Genomic DNA, 15,049 nt, shown 5'->3' on the forward strand with positions numbered 1-15,049 from the left:
AACTTCAAACTTGTAACATTTTCAAAAGAGAACTGACTGAGAGAACTTATAAGTCTGTAGGCACAACGTCCTCTTACCTTGCACTCTAACCACTATCACGGTTTTGTAATTTGCAGATTAACACTTCATTCAGTGCTGAATGAATAATGTGCTGCTACAAATATGAACATTTCAAGGTTTAAAACCCTTCATTTAACATTTTTAATGTGAAAAACTGCCATGCTTCATGTCCCCTGTCTTTATACAGTAGGAGCAGTTCGACAGCTACAACATGTGGTCTGTCTATTTATTTAAACAGGTTTTACAGTAGGAACATTATGTATTTATGACAGCCTATAGGCCCTTCTCTTAAATTGACAATAAGTATAAAAATGACAAATTTAAAATGGCTTTAATTGAGAGAAAATAATTTTATCTACACAATGAATTGCTCTTTACTGGATCAGTGCCAGATGTAACAGTCATCTTAATAATTACTTTGCATAGATCAACATCAAGCTATAAAAGGTACCATAAAGTTCTTGCTTGATTTTGGTCATAATGTTTTCAACTCAGTCAAAAGATTTCACAGCTCTAATAAGATGAAAACGTACAAAGACACAAAGTAGCGTCTACAGCATGACACTGACATTCCTTTCAGTTCTCTTGTGTATAAAACTGACCTGTGCTTTAAGCATTACAGTGCCTTAAAGCAAAAACTAATTGGAAACTAATAATTACATACAAGGAGCAAGTAGCTTTACAGAACACAAAGAGAAAGGGACAAAACTCTTCATGTCTGTAAGTGACACATTTGTAAAATGACTAACTTGGAAAAACATAAACTGACAAAACTGCCATAGAAACAACAGTTCCATTCAACACCTCTCTACTAAAAATAGTAGGTGGCGACAACAGTAACACAGCATGGAGTGGTAGAACAGCATTTCCTCTGTATTTATTCAGCAGTGATGTGCCAGCTCAGCAAAAAATGTTGCCACCTTTGGAGCAAATATGGCATTAAAATAGATTTGATTACACCACATTTCACTCTAAAAAGCCAAACAGAGTTTGTGATTTACCATCATAATACTGTTCAATTTGTTTTCAGTGCTGCAATTTGCAGCAAACTAACTGTACAAAACACAAGGAGCGATGTGAAATTGATTTTAAAATTGCCCCTAAGCACTGTACTGCTGCATAAAAAGTCAGAGGAAAACACTGCATTGTTCACCGCCTGGCTCTCTCAGTAAGTGCGGACTGGTTTGCTGTCCTGGGCCTGGTTGAAGGGGTTTGCTGGACTGGAAGACTCATCCTGCTGGTCAATGGACTGGTAGGCCTCTCTGTTTCGTGCCACAGAGGGGAAACCTGCAGAGACAAGCCAGAAGTCTTTAACAAACACAACCCCTGTCATGCAAATGTATGATTCATGATCATATCTAATCAAGGCCCCTGTTTATGGAGCACCACCTATTGTTGATATATTCATGCAAAGAAGAAATTAAAAAAAAACTTCCTCAAATGGTTTTTCACACTGATTTCTCTTACAAAGATTTATGATACTATTGGGTAGATTTGTTATCTTGACTGGAGCATCTGGCCACCTTTGGATAAATAATGATTATACTGTTGGAAACTGTCAACATAAAGTAAAGCACACGCTGCCACTGATGAACACTGGATTGAGAAAAAAGAAAATTACATTCAAACCAGCTATCGGAGTGGTGCTTAAATTCCTCTCATTTCATCACTCTGACAGTGAACTTTACATCCACATCTGTAGTTTGAGGACAGTTTGGCCACAGGAACAAACCATTACCCACAATCTGAGACTGGAGTGTGAGTCTAAACAAACAAGTAATCCATAATCATTAGATGGGTTTACACTGACAACCTGCTCACACACACAGCTCCTGGATGCACTATACCTCACATATACTTTATAATTAATTCTATAAAGGCAGTATACTGACATAATACATCTGAAATGTCTGAAGGGGCTCTCAAAGATGCCGTATAATAAACAACCTCGACTCTGTCATGACTAGAATACAAATCACACGTTTTTGAAATTTCAAAAACCTCCACAGTCTTACCTCTGCATGGCCCAGGGTCCCATTACTGTGATTAACATCTAATGTTAATTTATACTGTTATTCTCATTGCAGAGAATTTGGAATATTTGAAGAAGAAAAAAAAGTTTTACTCATGCAATTGTGGTATATATTACATTTTATTTAAAAGCATAAAAATATAACTCTAAAGGAATGAGATATGTTGACGTCAGCAAACTTTAAATCATGTCTTTTTCTAAGTATAAAATGCTGCCTAAGCATACAAACATGTCACAGTCACTGTCTATTATGAGTCAACATTTTATTGACTTTAATTAGGTTCATTTGAGGATGTGCACCATCAGGCAGTGCTGCCTTAAATATATGCAAGAAAAAGGAGGCACACACACCCAAATGAGGTGTCTGGAGAATAAAACTATGAATAATACATGGATGCAAAGTTGCAGAAACATATAAAACACATATAATACAACAGACATGAATACAAACATACAGTGCTGGCAAACAGAGCTATAAGAAAGGTCATGAGAAGTGATGGAGCAGACAAGATGAAAAGGCAGATGCACATAATACAAAGAGGAAGATGGACAAAAAACATTAAAAAATTAATAATTAGGAAAGAAAAGTCAAGAAAAAAAAGTATTCTTTTTTTGTCCTGCAGCCTGATTTGTAATCTTACTTCCTGCATGGAAGGAGATGGAAGAGGATGATTGGAGTAGGGAAACAGTGAAAAAGGAAGAGGGCAGGAATCAATAGCGGCGGCCAATAAAGGCACTGTCAGCACTATCCGTGGTGCATCGACTGTCCACAGAGGTCTCAAAGTCTGAGAGGTCAGCAGTGGAGAAGAAAAAGAGGAAGAGGAGAGGAAGAGGAGAGGAGAGGAGAGGAGAGGAGAGGAGAGGAGAGGAGAGGAGAGGAGAGGAGAGGAGAGAAGAGAAGAGAAGAGAAGAGAAGAGAAGAGAAGAGAAGAGAAGAGAAGAGAAGAGAAGAGACGAGAAGAGAAGAGAAGAGAAGAGGAGAAAAGAAAAGAAAAGAGAAGAAAAGAGAAGAGAAAAAGGGACAAAAGACAAATGGTGAAATCATGACAGGAATAAAGTGACAAAAAACATGACAGTGCAGTGTGATGAAAAGCAGGAAAAACTGGGAGTTTACAAATAATGACGTGCAAGAAAAAAGTACAGGGAAATGTAGGTTTCATAATGACTGAGAACTGCTCAATTGCTAAACTATTGCCCCTCTTAGTTACTGTTGCTATGCACGTCGAGCTTTCTGTTGTAGCACAATTCATGCTCATGTTTATAATGATAACGGTAGAAGATTTATCTCAAAATTATTGGTAATTTTTTGAAACAATGGGGTGTATGATTTCTGACAGAGAGACAAAATCAGACTTTCATTTTTTAACAGCTCACAGTGGATGTGAGTCATGAACAGAGTCATTTGTGAGTAGTATGCTAGTGATGACCAAAGTGTTGCAAAAAATAGTCGATTAATCAAATGACAGAAAATTCATCTGCTACTACTTTGATAATTGATTTGTTTTGAGTAGTTTTTAAAGAAAGAAATACTAAAAAAAAATCTGATTTCAGCTTCATAAATATGTGTTAGTCGTGACTAAAGAAGACATGAGGTTTCATTAACCGATAACTTGAGAAAATAATTGACGGATTACGTGATAATAAAAATAATCATTTATTTGCAGCCCTAGATAAGCTAACTCTTAAGCTTTAGAAGTGGCCAAACACACAGTTTAATCCATTCCTCACAGTTCTGCTGTTGTGGTTTTCACTAAAAGCCTAAAAAAAGATAAAGTGACTTTAAAATATAGCCTATGGACTATCGCTCTTACAACAGCCCCACGCTTAATGCTTCAGCATGCTGCCAAATCAAATGCCTGACAGTATCTGCCATGCCCAGTTACGACTACTAAAATATGATGTGTGATTTCTCAGTGTTGCAGCCATAACTGTATAAAAAGCAAACATACGAGTAAAAAATAAATACACAAACACAATAGGATTTAAATGACAGACGAGGGCCGGCAATTAAAAGCACAGGGAGCCGTGGATACCTGAATCAACAATTCACTCAGATGCACCTGATTGCCTCTAGTTCCCAGAGTGCTGAGTGCAGCAGGGAACCATGTTAATGCCAGCTACGCAATCAGACAGCAATTAAAACGTGCATTGTGTGAAACCAGCATTAGCTACATTCATCAGTCGCTACACAGTCAATCACAGTCTAATGGACACACCTGCTGTGTGTATGTGGTGATTCATCAATATTCAATTATTCTCAAACATGTAAATCAGGACGTGTATTTTGTCAACTGCAGTGCTTCATGACAGTGCAGGAGAAATTGTACTACTTTTCCCAGTGTGTCAATTACTATTTAAGCTGTATCACAGTTAATAGTAAAAATTAGTCTTTTTTAGCTTTATACCCCCACCGCCATGTTTATTTGTGTCATTGTATTTGGTGGTTTTTTTTACAAAGGCAACCACTGGGTGTGTTTGGACAAGAGGACAAGGAAAGCTCACTCTCCCCATGTGGAGCCATTCTCCTCCCTGTTTCCATCAAACCACACATAACAAATGATGAATACGACCACTTCTGCTTAATCCAGATAGATCAGCAACATTTTGAGGGATTAAAGAGTCCAGCAGACGTCAAAGCTCGGTGGGATTTCTGATGGAGCCTCTCTCAGCAGAGCAAGTCCAAGCCCACAAATCAATGACCACACACACCGCTAATCAAATAACACATCTTCAGTATCTCCTGACTAGTCAATGGAAGAAGTGTACTTATCACTTGTTTGCCCACAAGGCGAGAACTATACACACAACGGTCAATAACATCACAAAATCTCTATTTCTGTGGACAAACATGCTGCTCTAATACAAACTCTATCTATGTTTATTATCACATCCATCCTGACCTATTTTCTATCATGCCAGGACATACGTTCGTCAGCTCACATGGATCAATAATGTTCCTTCATGCAGAATAAGCCTGAGTCAAATTGGTGGCCGAGATGAGACACAAACGTTATAAACAACTCGTGGATAAATGATTTTCCTGCCCAGCCGAACTGCAGCTCAGATATTTCACTGCATTTAAAGTCTTGTGACTGTAACTAATTAGTTTGACTGTGGAATCATCTGCCAGTGGTTTAGCACAGAGTCTTCCCAGTTTGTGCTGCACTTGGTAGGCCTTTCATGACAAACAGCATAAAACAACACAGAGGGGAGCCTCAAAGCGCCCTTGGACACACGCATCACACTGTACCTTTAGCTTTGGTCATACTCATGCATTTTTTGTGGGGTGTGGGAAACCTGAGATATTTTAGAAAAATCTCTCACTGCTTCATAATTAAACCAGACTGTGATCTTGTGAGTTGAAAACCCTGAGTTCAATTTTTTTTGTGTCATCTGCTTCTCAAAATGAAATTAGATCACGCTCAGTTAATTTTCTGAGAATTAATTCCAATTTATTAGCCTCATTTTCCACTGTTCAAATCTTATTTTTGGAAGCCTCTCAACCTAAAATCTGCATTGTGTGAACTCTTCCTTATAACCATTCTCAGTGGCACACAATCACCTTATATTACTGTACTTGAATGAGTGAAAAACATCTGGGGCCACTCACCAAAGTTGACGTTGTAATCTCCTCCACGTTCCCGATACATTTGGTAGACAAAGAAGCAGGAGGCAGGTTTGAGCAGAAGACTGAGGATGGCCATCCCTGCACTGAAGCGAAACACATCACGTCCCCTCTCTGCATAGTCATTCAACGGGTAATAGATCCCAAAATGAATGATGTCTGTCAATATCGTCACGGTCATTCCCATGAGATACTGAAGAGAAAAGACAAAAAAAGAGACAGATGGCTTGTCTTAATGGACACACATGGCATGTTAGGCTTTTTAACTTATTATATATGTAAGCAATTGAAAATGCAGTATAGTCCTTGCAACATATGGTACTGTGTGTGTAAAATAAAGTAATCCCTGTGCTGAAGAACGCAGCTTTCTGAGGGGAAATGAGAGAAAAATCTTACTGTACACACACTGGGTAAAAAACTGACTGCCAGAATGTCAAACTGACAATTTCAGGCAGTGAAGAAGAAGTAAGGAATATAAAACACCTTTGACTTCTTGATGAAGATCAACTCTTTGAAGTGTACTGTACTGTATGTGTATCATTATCAGATGATCTAGGACAGTCATTGGTATCAGAAATAATTCTTTAAAAGCCAGAAATGTGACTTAAATATGTGACTAGCTGACACTTGAAAAGATATACTGAACACGTTCCAGATATTGGAGTTAATGGTTAAAATAAAAAAAAAGCATGCAGTAGGCTTCACAGCACACGAGGAAGCAGGACTTTCTTCCAGATCCTGTACAACTGATTGAATAAGAGAGTGGTTGATTTGACTTTGAAGATAGATGCTTTATGAACCACAAAGAATCATGTATATTGGTTTTTTTTTTTTTCAACTTTTCTTTTCTCTCTGTTTTTCAGCTCAGTCCACCAGGATCTTCACTCAGGGACTAAAAAGTAACACTGGACTTTAAAGCTCAAAAGCCTTCCTGATGGCAGTAGTTGTCACAGCTTCAATCCAACACTCACAGAATCTATTACTGTCAAAAGTGTCATTGAGCAAGAAACCGTGGCTACCTTCTCACTCCAAACCCTCAGCTGTCGTGTATTTGTCTGGCATGTGACACATCTTCACAGCCAGGGTGGTGATCTGCTGCTTCAAACTGACACACTGTGAAAGGCACAGCTACTGTACTCCATGCTGAATTAAGACAAGCCTATCTTTCTGAAAGCTACGCTCACAGATTGTCCCAGATTCCACAGACAAATAGGTTAGCACGGATACGCAGTGCTGTGCCTTAGAGTCCTGTACGTGTCACATGATGGTACAATTACAGCAAGCGTGAAGGAATCAAGGCGAGGACTCACCATGAGCACGGCATCGATCGAGTCCCTCTGTGCAATGGCCCAGACCCCGATGGCTAAAACAGTGAAGTTCCCCCAAGCAAAGGAGGGGGGCAACCACGCCATGCATCCCCTGCAGCAAACACATATTTTAATAATGTTTGATTACATAAAGTATTTGGAAATAGATGTGTATAAGTACCTAAAGCCTGAATCAAGACTTTGAGTCAATCTCTGTGTGAGCATGTGTATGTGTGTGTGTGTGTGTGTGTGTGTGTGTGTGTGTGTGTGTGTGTGTGTGTGTGTGTGTGTAAGGTGCCAGAAGAGGAGAGAAATTCCTCAGGTTTGTGAAGAAAAGAAAAAAAACTGCACTCGCACTCACCATACTGTAAGCAGCCAGTGAACCAGTACTATGGCCTATGATAGAAAACAAAAGACAAGAGTTAATAAAAAGACATTTAGAATTGTTAAAGACTTCTTAAGATGAGATGATTATTCAATTGAAAGAAAATTAATCACCGATAATTGGATCAATCATCTGGAGACCAAAGATTCAAAACACTATCTGGTTCCAGCTTCTTCATTGTGTAGATTTCCTACTTTATATTTCTCTGTTTATATCATTGATAATTGAATCTCTGATGAGTTTTAAGTTGGTTGGATAAAACAAGACATTTGAAGCTGTCACTCATTCTGTGAAATAATGAGAATAATTGATAGTTGCAGCCTCAGTCAGTCTGTGTGAGATCACAAAACGACAAATCAAGACACCTCTGAACTAAACTTTAAGTGATTGATCAGTTTTCATCGTGTATAAAATACAAAGCTGCATCAGGATGGCTGATTTCATTGCTCCGCAGATTGCTGATTTGAATTTTTACCCAAATCATGCACAATTTTCCACAGATAATCACATTCTGAGGTACATTTACATTTCTTAATTTTCTGCTTTTAAAAGTTTAAGTTTCTGAGTTTTGAAAGTGAGTGATTTTGAACAATTTTAATATTTAGAAATATGGGGGGAAATGACATTACTTAATTTAATGGTGTTTCCTTTGATGGTTTCAATATGACATCAGTGGGAATCTTTTATCAACAGACATGCGTTCAGCCTGTTCCTCATAGCAAAACCACTATCTCTAGTTTCAAATCACATTTACTGCCACAGTTCCTGCACATAACAAGTGACGCAATTATCAACAACTAACAAGATATTGGTTAATGTGGTGAATAATGGAGCCATTTTATTTCCACTAGTCTAGTTCCAAGTAGACTCTATTTCAGCTTTTGTTTGATCATTTATTTTTTTGATAGCAGATTCATTAATATGTTGATATTTCTCATAATGTGGTGCTGTCAACAGTTCTGTTGCGCATCACTGAAAACCACACTGTGCACTTTCACAAACTTTTAGAGGGCTAAATAACTTCTTCATCTTTTTACCACTTAACAAAAATCACAAGTACAAATGTCATGTGTGTCTCAAGAAGAAGCAGGTATTACTCACAGAGGAACTTCCAATGAGTAACAAAGTTTACATCAACATCAAACTTTAACACCGGTCTTTGTTGAACACTTTACAAAGGCAGGCTATCATTAACACTTCCAATATCACAATGAAGTAAACAGCAAACCTCACCTTTAGATTTATGGCAGGGATTTCCATAATGAGGCTGTTTGGACAAAGCAGCTCTACCTTGATCCGATTCAGTGCTTCAACTTGTTGAGGGCTACATGAAAAAAACTGCAGGTTTTTCTCTTACACAAACTTCTGTGCAAAACTCCTCCTCCCCTCTGCTCAGCCTGCAAACACAAACCATGTGACAGCAGCCTGACTGTTTCCCATGTGACTCACACCCTCACCACACACCCTCCTCCTCCTCCTCCACCTCCTGCTTTCAACCCTTCAGAAAAAAGGAAACCACATGAGCATCAGCATTGGTCACAGTTGTGTGTGTGTTTTTTTTTTTTTTAATTTGCAGCCTTCAGTGAGTGCGGTGTCCCTCCAGTGGTTTGCTATGAATGATCAGGAATGTAGCATGTCCGTTTGAACATTATAAAATAATAAAAACTCTGCTCGGTTCAGCTTACAGATAAAATAATTGAAATATATATATATATATATATATGTATATTAAAAAAATGTAAAAATTAAAAATGTAAATAATTTAAATTTAGTATTTTACCATTACATTTTTTACTTGTCACTCAAACAAAATAACATGGCATGCAACACAATTAGTGACGGTTGTAAAGGCTGTAGATTTGTGCCAGCAGCAGTCTGATGATTTAAAATGTGACTGAAGACAAGAATTTATCCAGCAGGGACTTTTGAAGTGCGATACAAGCACCAATATGTTTAAATTAATCATGTAGACTGTAGCTTGAACAATTTCAGTCAGAAACATTTATAAAATAATATGTAGACCATGCAGCACTACATCTCTAGTGCTAAACAAAATATATGTTGGTAACCAGCTTCATAATGTACTCAGGCACAACGTTGCTTTCAACTCAATCCTAATCTCAGCACGCAACATGCTCACATTAACAATGTTAACATGCTAACAGGTATAATATTTGTCATTTTCACCATCTCGTGTAGCATATTAGCATGCTAACAGTTACAAATTAGCATTAAAGTCAAAGTAGAGCTGAGGCTGTGAATGTCATGCCATAAATTATGAAAGTATTGGACAAATATAAAGTTTTACCTGTGCTAGATGAAAAGTTCATATAACCAAAGTTTATGAAGGGAACATGGATGTTTAAACTACATTGCTTGGTATAAAAAGGTCAAACTCCAGAAACAAGTGTATGTAGAACAACTTTATTGTTAGACCTGAGTGTGGCTTGTGGCCTTCATCAGAGACCAATGCTGAGGGTGGGAGGGTGTTTCTATGTATTCTTAGTTATTTTTTGTGATTTCTATTTGTTGTCTTTGTGCCATGTATTGCTGCCTTGATATTTTAAATTTCCCCTCAGGCATTAATAAAGTAATCTATAAAGAACAACTTTATTGTTAGACCTGAGTGTGGCTTGTGGCCTTCATCAGAGACCAATGCTGATGGTGGGAGGGTGTTTCTATGTATTCTTAGGTATTTTATGTGATTTCTATGTTTGTTGTCTTTGTGCCATGTATTACTGCTTTGACATTTTAATATTTTAATAAAGTAATCTATCTGGAACAACTTTATTGTTAGACCTGGGTTTGGCTTGTGGCCTTCATCAGAGACCTTAATGAAGGCAACAACCCAAAACGTGTTGGTCTAACAATAAAGTTGTTCCATAAACCTAAATGTTGCTGGTGTTTTGACCTCTTTGGACTATTTTCCCTTCTCTGTGTACTTTGGAAGTATAGGTGAAGTTGTACCAGAAACCCCTACTCTGCTTATAATTTCATGGTATCCAATAACTATCATTTTGATATTTTGCTCAAATCCACATATGTAAACCTCAGAACAAAACTCAGGGGAATGAATCTCATGAATGTCTTTATTCTTTAAAACTTCATGCCAATAAAAATCAATCATAAATCTGTTGATATATTTCAGCAATCAAAAGACCAACAGATACAGTACCAGCAGCCTGAACAGACATGGATCGTAGCATTAAGGGTATAGTTATGTTAAGGTTAGGAAACGTATTGGTTGGTTACACATACAGATTGACATTCATTGACTTAGACTTCACTCACAGTAGATCAAACCGAATCTTAATCCTTTTCAGACTGATGTTCTGCAGTGATGGTGCATTTTGTTGACTTTGGCAGGTAAAGTTTCTAAAAGACTTTTCTCCTACACTTTCAATTCTTTGTTGGTTCCAAGCAAATTACTGTATTTCAACAACTAAAGCTTAGATTACCATGAAATTCAGTATGGATTCATAGTCCCCAGAGGATGACTGCTATTGATTTCTAGAGACCCATTCACCTTTTGTCTTGAGCCACAATCAAAATCAAATAGCTTGGATCTGGAAACACAGCAACATTGCAACAACTCAGCTAGACAATCAGACAGAGCTCAGCACCTCATTATCGATAGGACTGATGGTGAAAACTGTAAAAATAAGACCCACGTTTTCAATTAAATCAGAACTGTATGGAAAGTTTTTCTGTGTGAAAAGGCTCAGGACTGGTGCATATGGAATCTGCAGCTTTTGAGATTTCATTAATTCATTCATCAGATTAACACATTTATACAGTCAAATAGTACAGAGAGAGTAGATACTTCACTTCATTAAAGATATAATGAAATGAATAAGAATAGAAGTTTTTCCTTAGGACACATTTTGGCAACTGAGCCGTCTCCCTGACAACTCTACAAACTCCACATGTGCCAATGAGGACAATGAGATGTGTTTGAGAGCTCTGGAAAAATGCAATAGGCTGATCTTGAATTATTATATTTTTCTATTAACATTATTATTATTAACATTCATACTCCTGTTTATATCAACATATAGGATACAAATATGTTGAAATAACAATACCTATCTATATACCTATACTGTACAATACAGTGCAAAGTTTTTGGGGACTGAAGTAGCCTAAGTTTTTATTAATCAATTAAGTTTATACAAATTGCTATAACGTGAATTGCTATGAAGTTTATACATAAAGTTTATACAAATTGCTATGACCACGCTTTGCCTTTAAAACACCAATTCTCCTCAGTACACTTTCACACAGTTTTTCAAGGTACTTTTACTTGGCAGATTGGTTGTTTTAAGCATTTTGGAGAAGTTGCCACAGTTTTTCTGTAGATTGACGCTCTCTCAGTTGCTTCTGTGTCTTCATGTAACACAGACTGACTCCATGGTCTTTGGGGGCCATACCAACTGTTGCAGGACTTTTATTTTGGGGTCTTTGTCGTGCTGCAGCATTACAATTTCTTTTCATACCAATCAGATGCCTCCATAATGGTACTGAATAATGGATAGGAATCTAAACATATAAAGTACCCGACTTTTTTCTACTTTCCTTTTGTTTTGGGCCACTGTTCACTGTTCTACATGCATAAAATCATGAAATATTAGTCACGTCTCGGTACTGTGACAGCCCCGCTCACAATTGCTTATTCAAAATGGTGTCAGTCTTGAGATTTAAGCACATTTAATTCTTGAACTCACTGTAAGTCACCGTGGAAATGGGCAACAACCAAGTCTTTAAAATGCTAATGTGAAATGCACTCTTGGTGATTTTTTTCCCCCTTTCTACAATCAGACACACTCTGACACATCCCTTTTCACTTTCTGTCCACTTATTTCTTAAAGGAGATGAGCCATGGTGTATGACTCAAGCATGGCAGATGGCTACTGCGCTCGAAAATCGATGCGAACCCTGACCTCCAGGTGACCTCTGACCCCTTTGACAGCACATGATTCAAGACTTTTCTCCCTGATTGAAGTATTTATCCTTTCAAATAAATCAGAGACTAATTTAGCAGCCGTAATAGTCTGCGTTTGTACGTATGTGTGTCAAAATTAGATCGGGGTGTGACAGATGGACATTTATTTAATTTGAGTCATAATGACTTTAACCATCAAAGGAAAAGCAATTCAAGGAGAAACTAATGTAATTACAAATAAACAATCCCTTTTATGTCCTAACCTGCAGTGACAGACTTCACAAATGATTGACAGACTCATAAATGCTGCAAAGATTATGTTCAATATCCATCTTCCACATGTCATTTATAAACATTATATCTATTTTTAATGTCCAATTTCCTTTTCATCAAATGGTTTATGGGTTTGTTGTTTTTATTGTCTCTGAAGCTGTAGAGAGACTGCAACATTTCTCCCAGCTTTGTTTACTCATATGTAAATTGTTCTCACTGTTGTACCTGCGTCCTTAAGAGAGTGCCCTAATCTTGAAAAGTTAGATTAGGATAGCAACTTTGGTAATTAATTACTTAAAGAAAAGCACAAGAAAGGTAGAAGTGCCTTTACGGTGCTGTTGATGTGAAGCTGCAGCTCTGCCGGGATGTAGCTGCGTGTAATCTATCACTCTGCTGGCTATGAGCCAACAGTGTACTCCACTAGAGCGCTCTGTCAGAGGTAAGTATTAAAAATACATCACTGCTGCTTTTATTCTGCAGCCGTAAATCAGGATGGCACAATCACAGTCCAACTGAGCTGCTGGTTAGGAAAGAAAAATGAGTGTTACTTTCTCCAGCTAATCAAATATTGATATGGATAGATTTTCAGAGGCTTGTGTGTTCGGATCATAGACACGCTGAATGTTATTGCTTGCACTTACTCTAATGTGTCGTAAGCTTTGCATTAAGAGGTTCTCGCACAGTTCAGAGTGGTTGGGGGATAATGAGCTTCAAATTTGCAGTGTCCATTTCATCGAGATAGATGACGCCTTATACTAATGATTCAAAAATTCAAATTTTCCAAGAAAGGATCCTGTTTTTGGAAATGTTTCATGTGACAAAATCAATTCTGAGAAAAGGTCATGTACATCCTTGTAATACCAGTTTCATGATTTCAGATGTGTGAAAAATAAGTCATTAAAGTTCCTATGCTTCGTCAAAACAGCAGCTCATTTACCTTCTCCAGCCACACACCAAAAAATCAGGATCTAGCAGGGTTCCCTTGTGAAGTTTTAAATGTCTATATGAGTTGATAGTAGTTGCATCAAAAGTGCTTTCCCCTCTAAACCTCTTAGTTTTATTTCAAGAGCTGGTTACACCCAAATAAATATTTCACAACAGAAGCAATCAATAATTTTCTTTGAATTTTAATACTGTTGGTTCATTTTGCTGATAATACTTCAGTACTTTTACCTAAGTAGGTTTAATCAGGCTTTGAAATGTTGCACTGGATGTAACAGAGTATTTTTTCATGGTTGTACTGGTATAGTTTTACTTAAGTAAAGGATCGTAATACCTCTTTCAACACTGCCCTCAAATGGTTATGGTCTTGAGTTTGAGTTTTCCCATCAGACAGCTCCAATAAAACATAAGGACGGGGCAAGATCTGTCCAATGTGACCTGCTGCTAGACTGCATCTACACTGTGATGACTGCACAGACAAAATAAAGTCATCAGGTCATGCCCCCATTATGATTATACATTACAATAGTGTGGTCATTTGTCAATATACTATATTGGCACAATAGCATCTGTGCATGTTGACTTTTTAAGGACTGAAATTCAGATTGTAAAAAAGAGTAATTCATGCTAATGCCTAACAAAGGTGAAGATCAGTGTTTCTAAATAAAGGCAGGTTTACACAATAAAATGATTATCCTAGTAAGAGTTTAATCATGAAAACAAAAAAGGCAGAAAAACACCATATATAGACAAACATGTGTTTAAGTACAGTATAAATAAAACATATATTAAGACATGTAAAAGGATGGTTAGACAAGCATCTTTGTTTATCATACTACAGTTAAGTACATTTGAAGAGTAGTGGTATCAATTTAAAAAAAAAAGCTGTTGGCAATTTTAAACACATTTATATTTACAAGTCAGGAGAGTCTGGTTCAAACTGCATTCACAGATGATTTCTAGCATTTGTTTGGATGGACATGGTGCCAGGAAACAAAGTTCATACAATCACAGAAAGTATTTATGTGTAATTTCTGTTAGTGACAGTTTACTTCACTCAATCTGAATGATCCTGAAGCAGTAAAAGTCTCCTGTCTGGGACTCAAAGCACATGGAACAAATACTAAAAACTATTTGCGAACATTGTTTGACTCAAATCAGCAAGACAGAGACAATTAAATGCAGGAGAGACTGTGAGAAACATTTAAAGAAAAGCTTTCCAAACCTCACACTGAGTGCTCAATATGAAACTAAATCCATACTAACCATCATTGTGGTGAGTATTAATACAAGTATTAACAAGAAGATGTTTACAAATTTTATTCAGTGATGTGTCGCCAGCCAGGTGAATCTTTTCTACCAATTTTAAAGTAAAAAACAAAGTGACTAAATTAAATGGTTAATATGGATTGAGTGAGTTTTGGAAAGCCCCTCTTTCTGTTTTACTTCAACACATGTAAACAATACTTTTTCAGTGATACTG

General features: G+C 37.2%; 1 protein-coding gene across 1 annotated transcript; it reads right to left on the bottom strand.

Annotated features, from left to right (window-relative positions):
• Nucleotides 1–227: 227 nt before the first annotated feature.
• On the bottom strand, nt 228–8,684 carry agtrap (angiotensin II receptor-associated protein). Its single transcript, XM_053316564.1, has 5 exons — nt 8,643–8,684; nt 7,386–7,420; nt 7,028–7,136; nt 5,703–5,910; nt 228–1,347 (listed from the first exon to the last, which is right to left on the bottom strand). The coding sequence occupies exons 1-5, from the start codon at nt 8,667–8,669 to the stop codon at nt 1,226–1,228; spliced, it is 501 nt and encodes a 166-aa protein (XP_053172539.1). The 5' UTR covers nt 8,670–8,684; the 3' UTR covers nt 228–1,225.
• Nucleotides 8,685–15,049: the final 6,365 nt, after the last annotated feature.

Source organism: Scomber japonicus, chromosome 3, assembly GCF_027409825.1.
Source record: "Scomber japonicus isolate fScoJap1 chromosome 3, fScoJap1.pri, whole genome shotgun sequence".
NCBI lineage: Eukaryota > Metazoa > Chordata > Actinopteri > Scombriformes > Scombridae > Scomber > Scomber japonicus.

What these genes read in the sequence shown, in the direction of transcription:
- agtrap (XM_053316564.1), bottom strand. Translation starts at nt 8,669, where the DNA reads ATGGAAATCCCTGCCATAAATCTAAAG. An exon ending in CACTGGCTGCTTACAGTATG is followed by an intron (nt 7,137 to 7,385) that starts GTGAGTGCGAGT and finishes TGTTTGCTGCAG; the next exon opens with GGGATGCATGGCGTGGTTGC. An exon ending in AGATTACAACGTCAACTTTG is followed by an intron (nt 1,348 to 5,702) that starts GTGAGTGGCCCC and finishes TTGTCTCTGCAG; the next exon opens with GTTTCCCCTCTGTGGCACGA.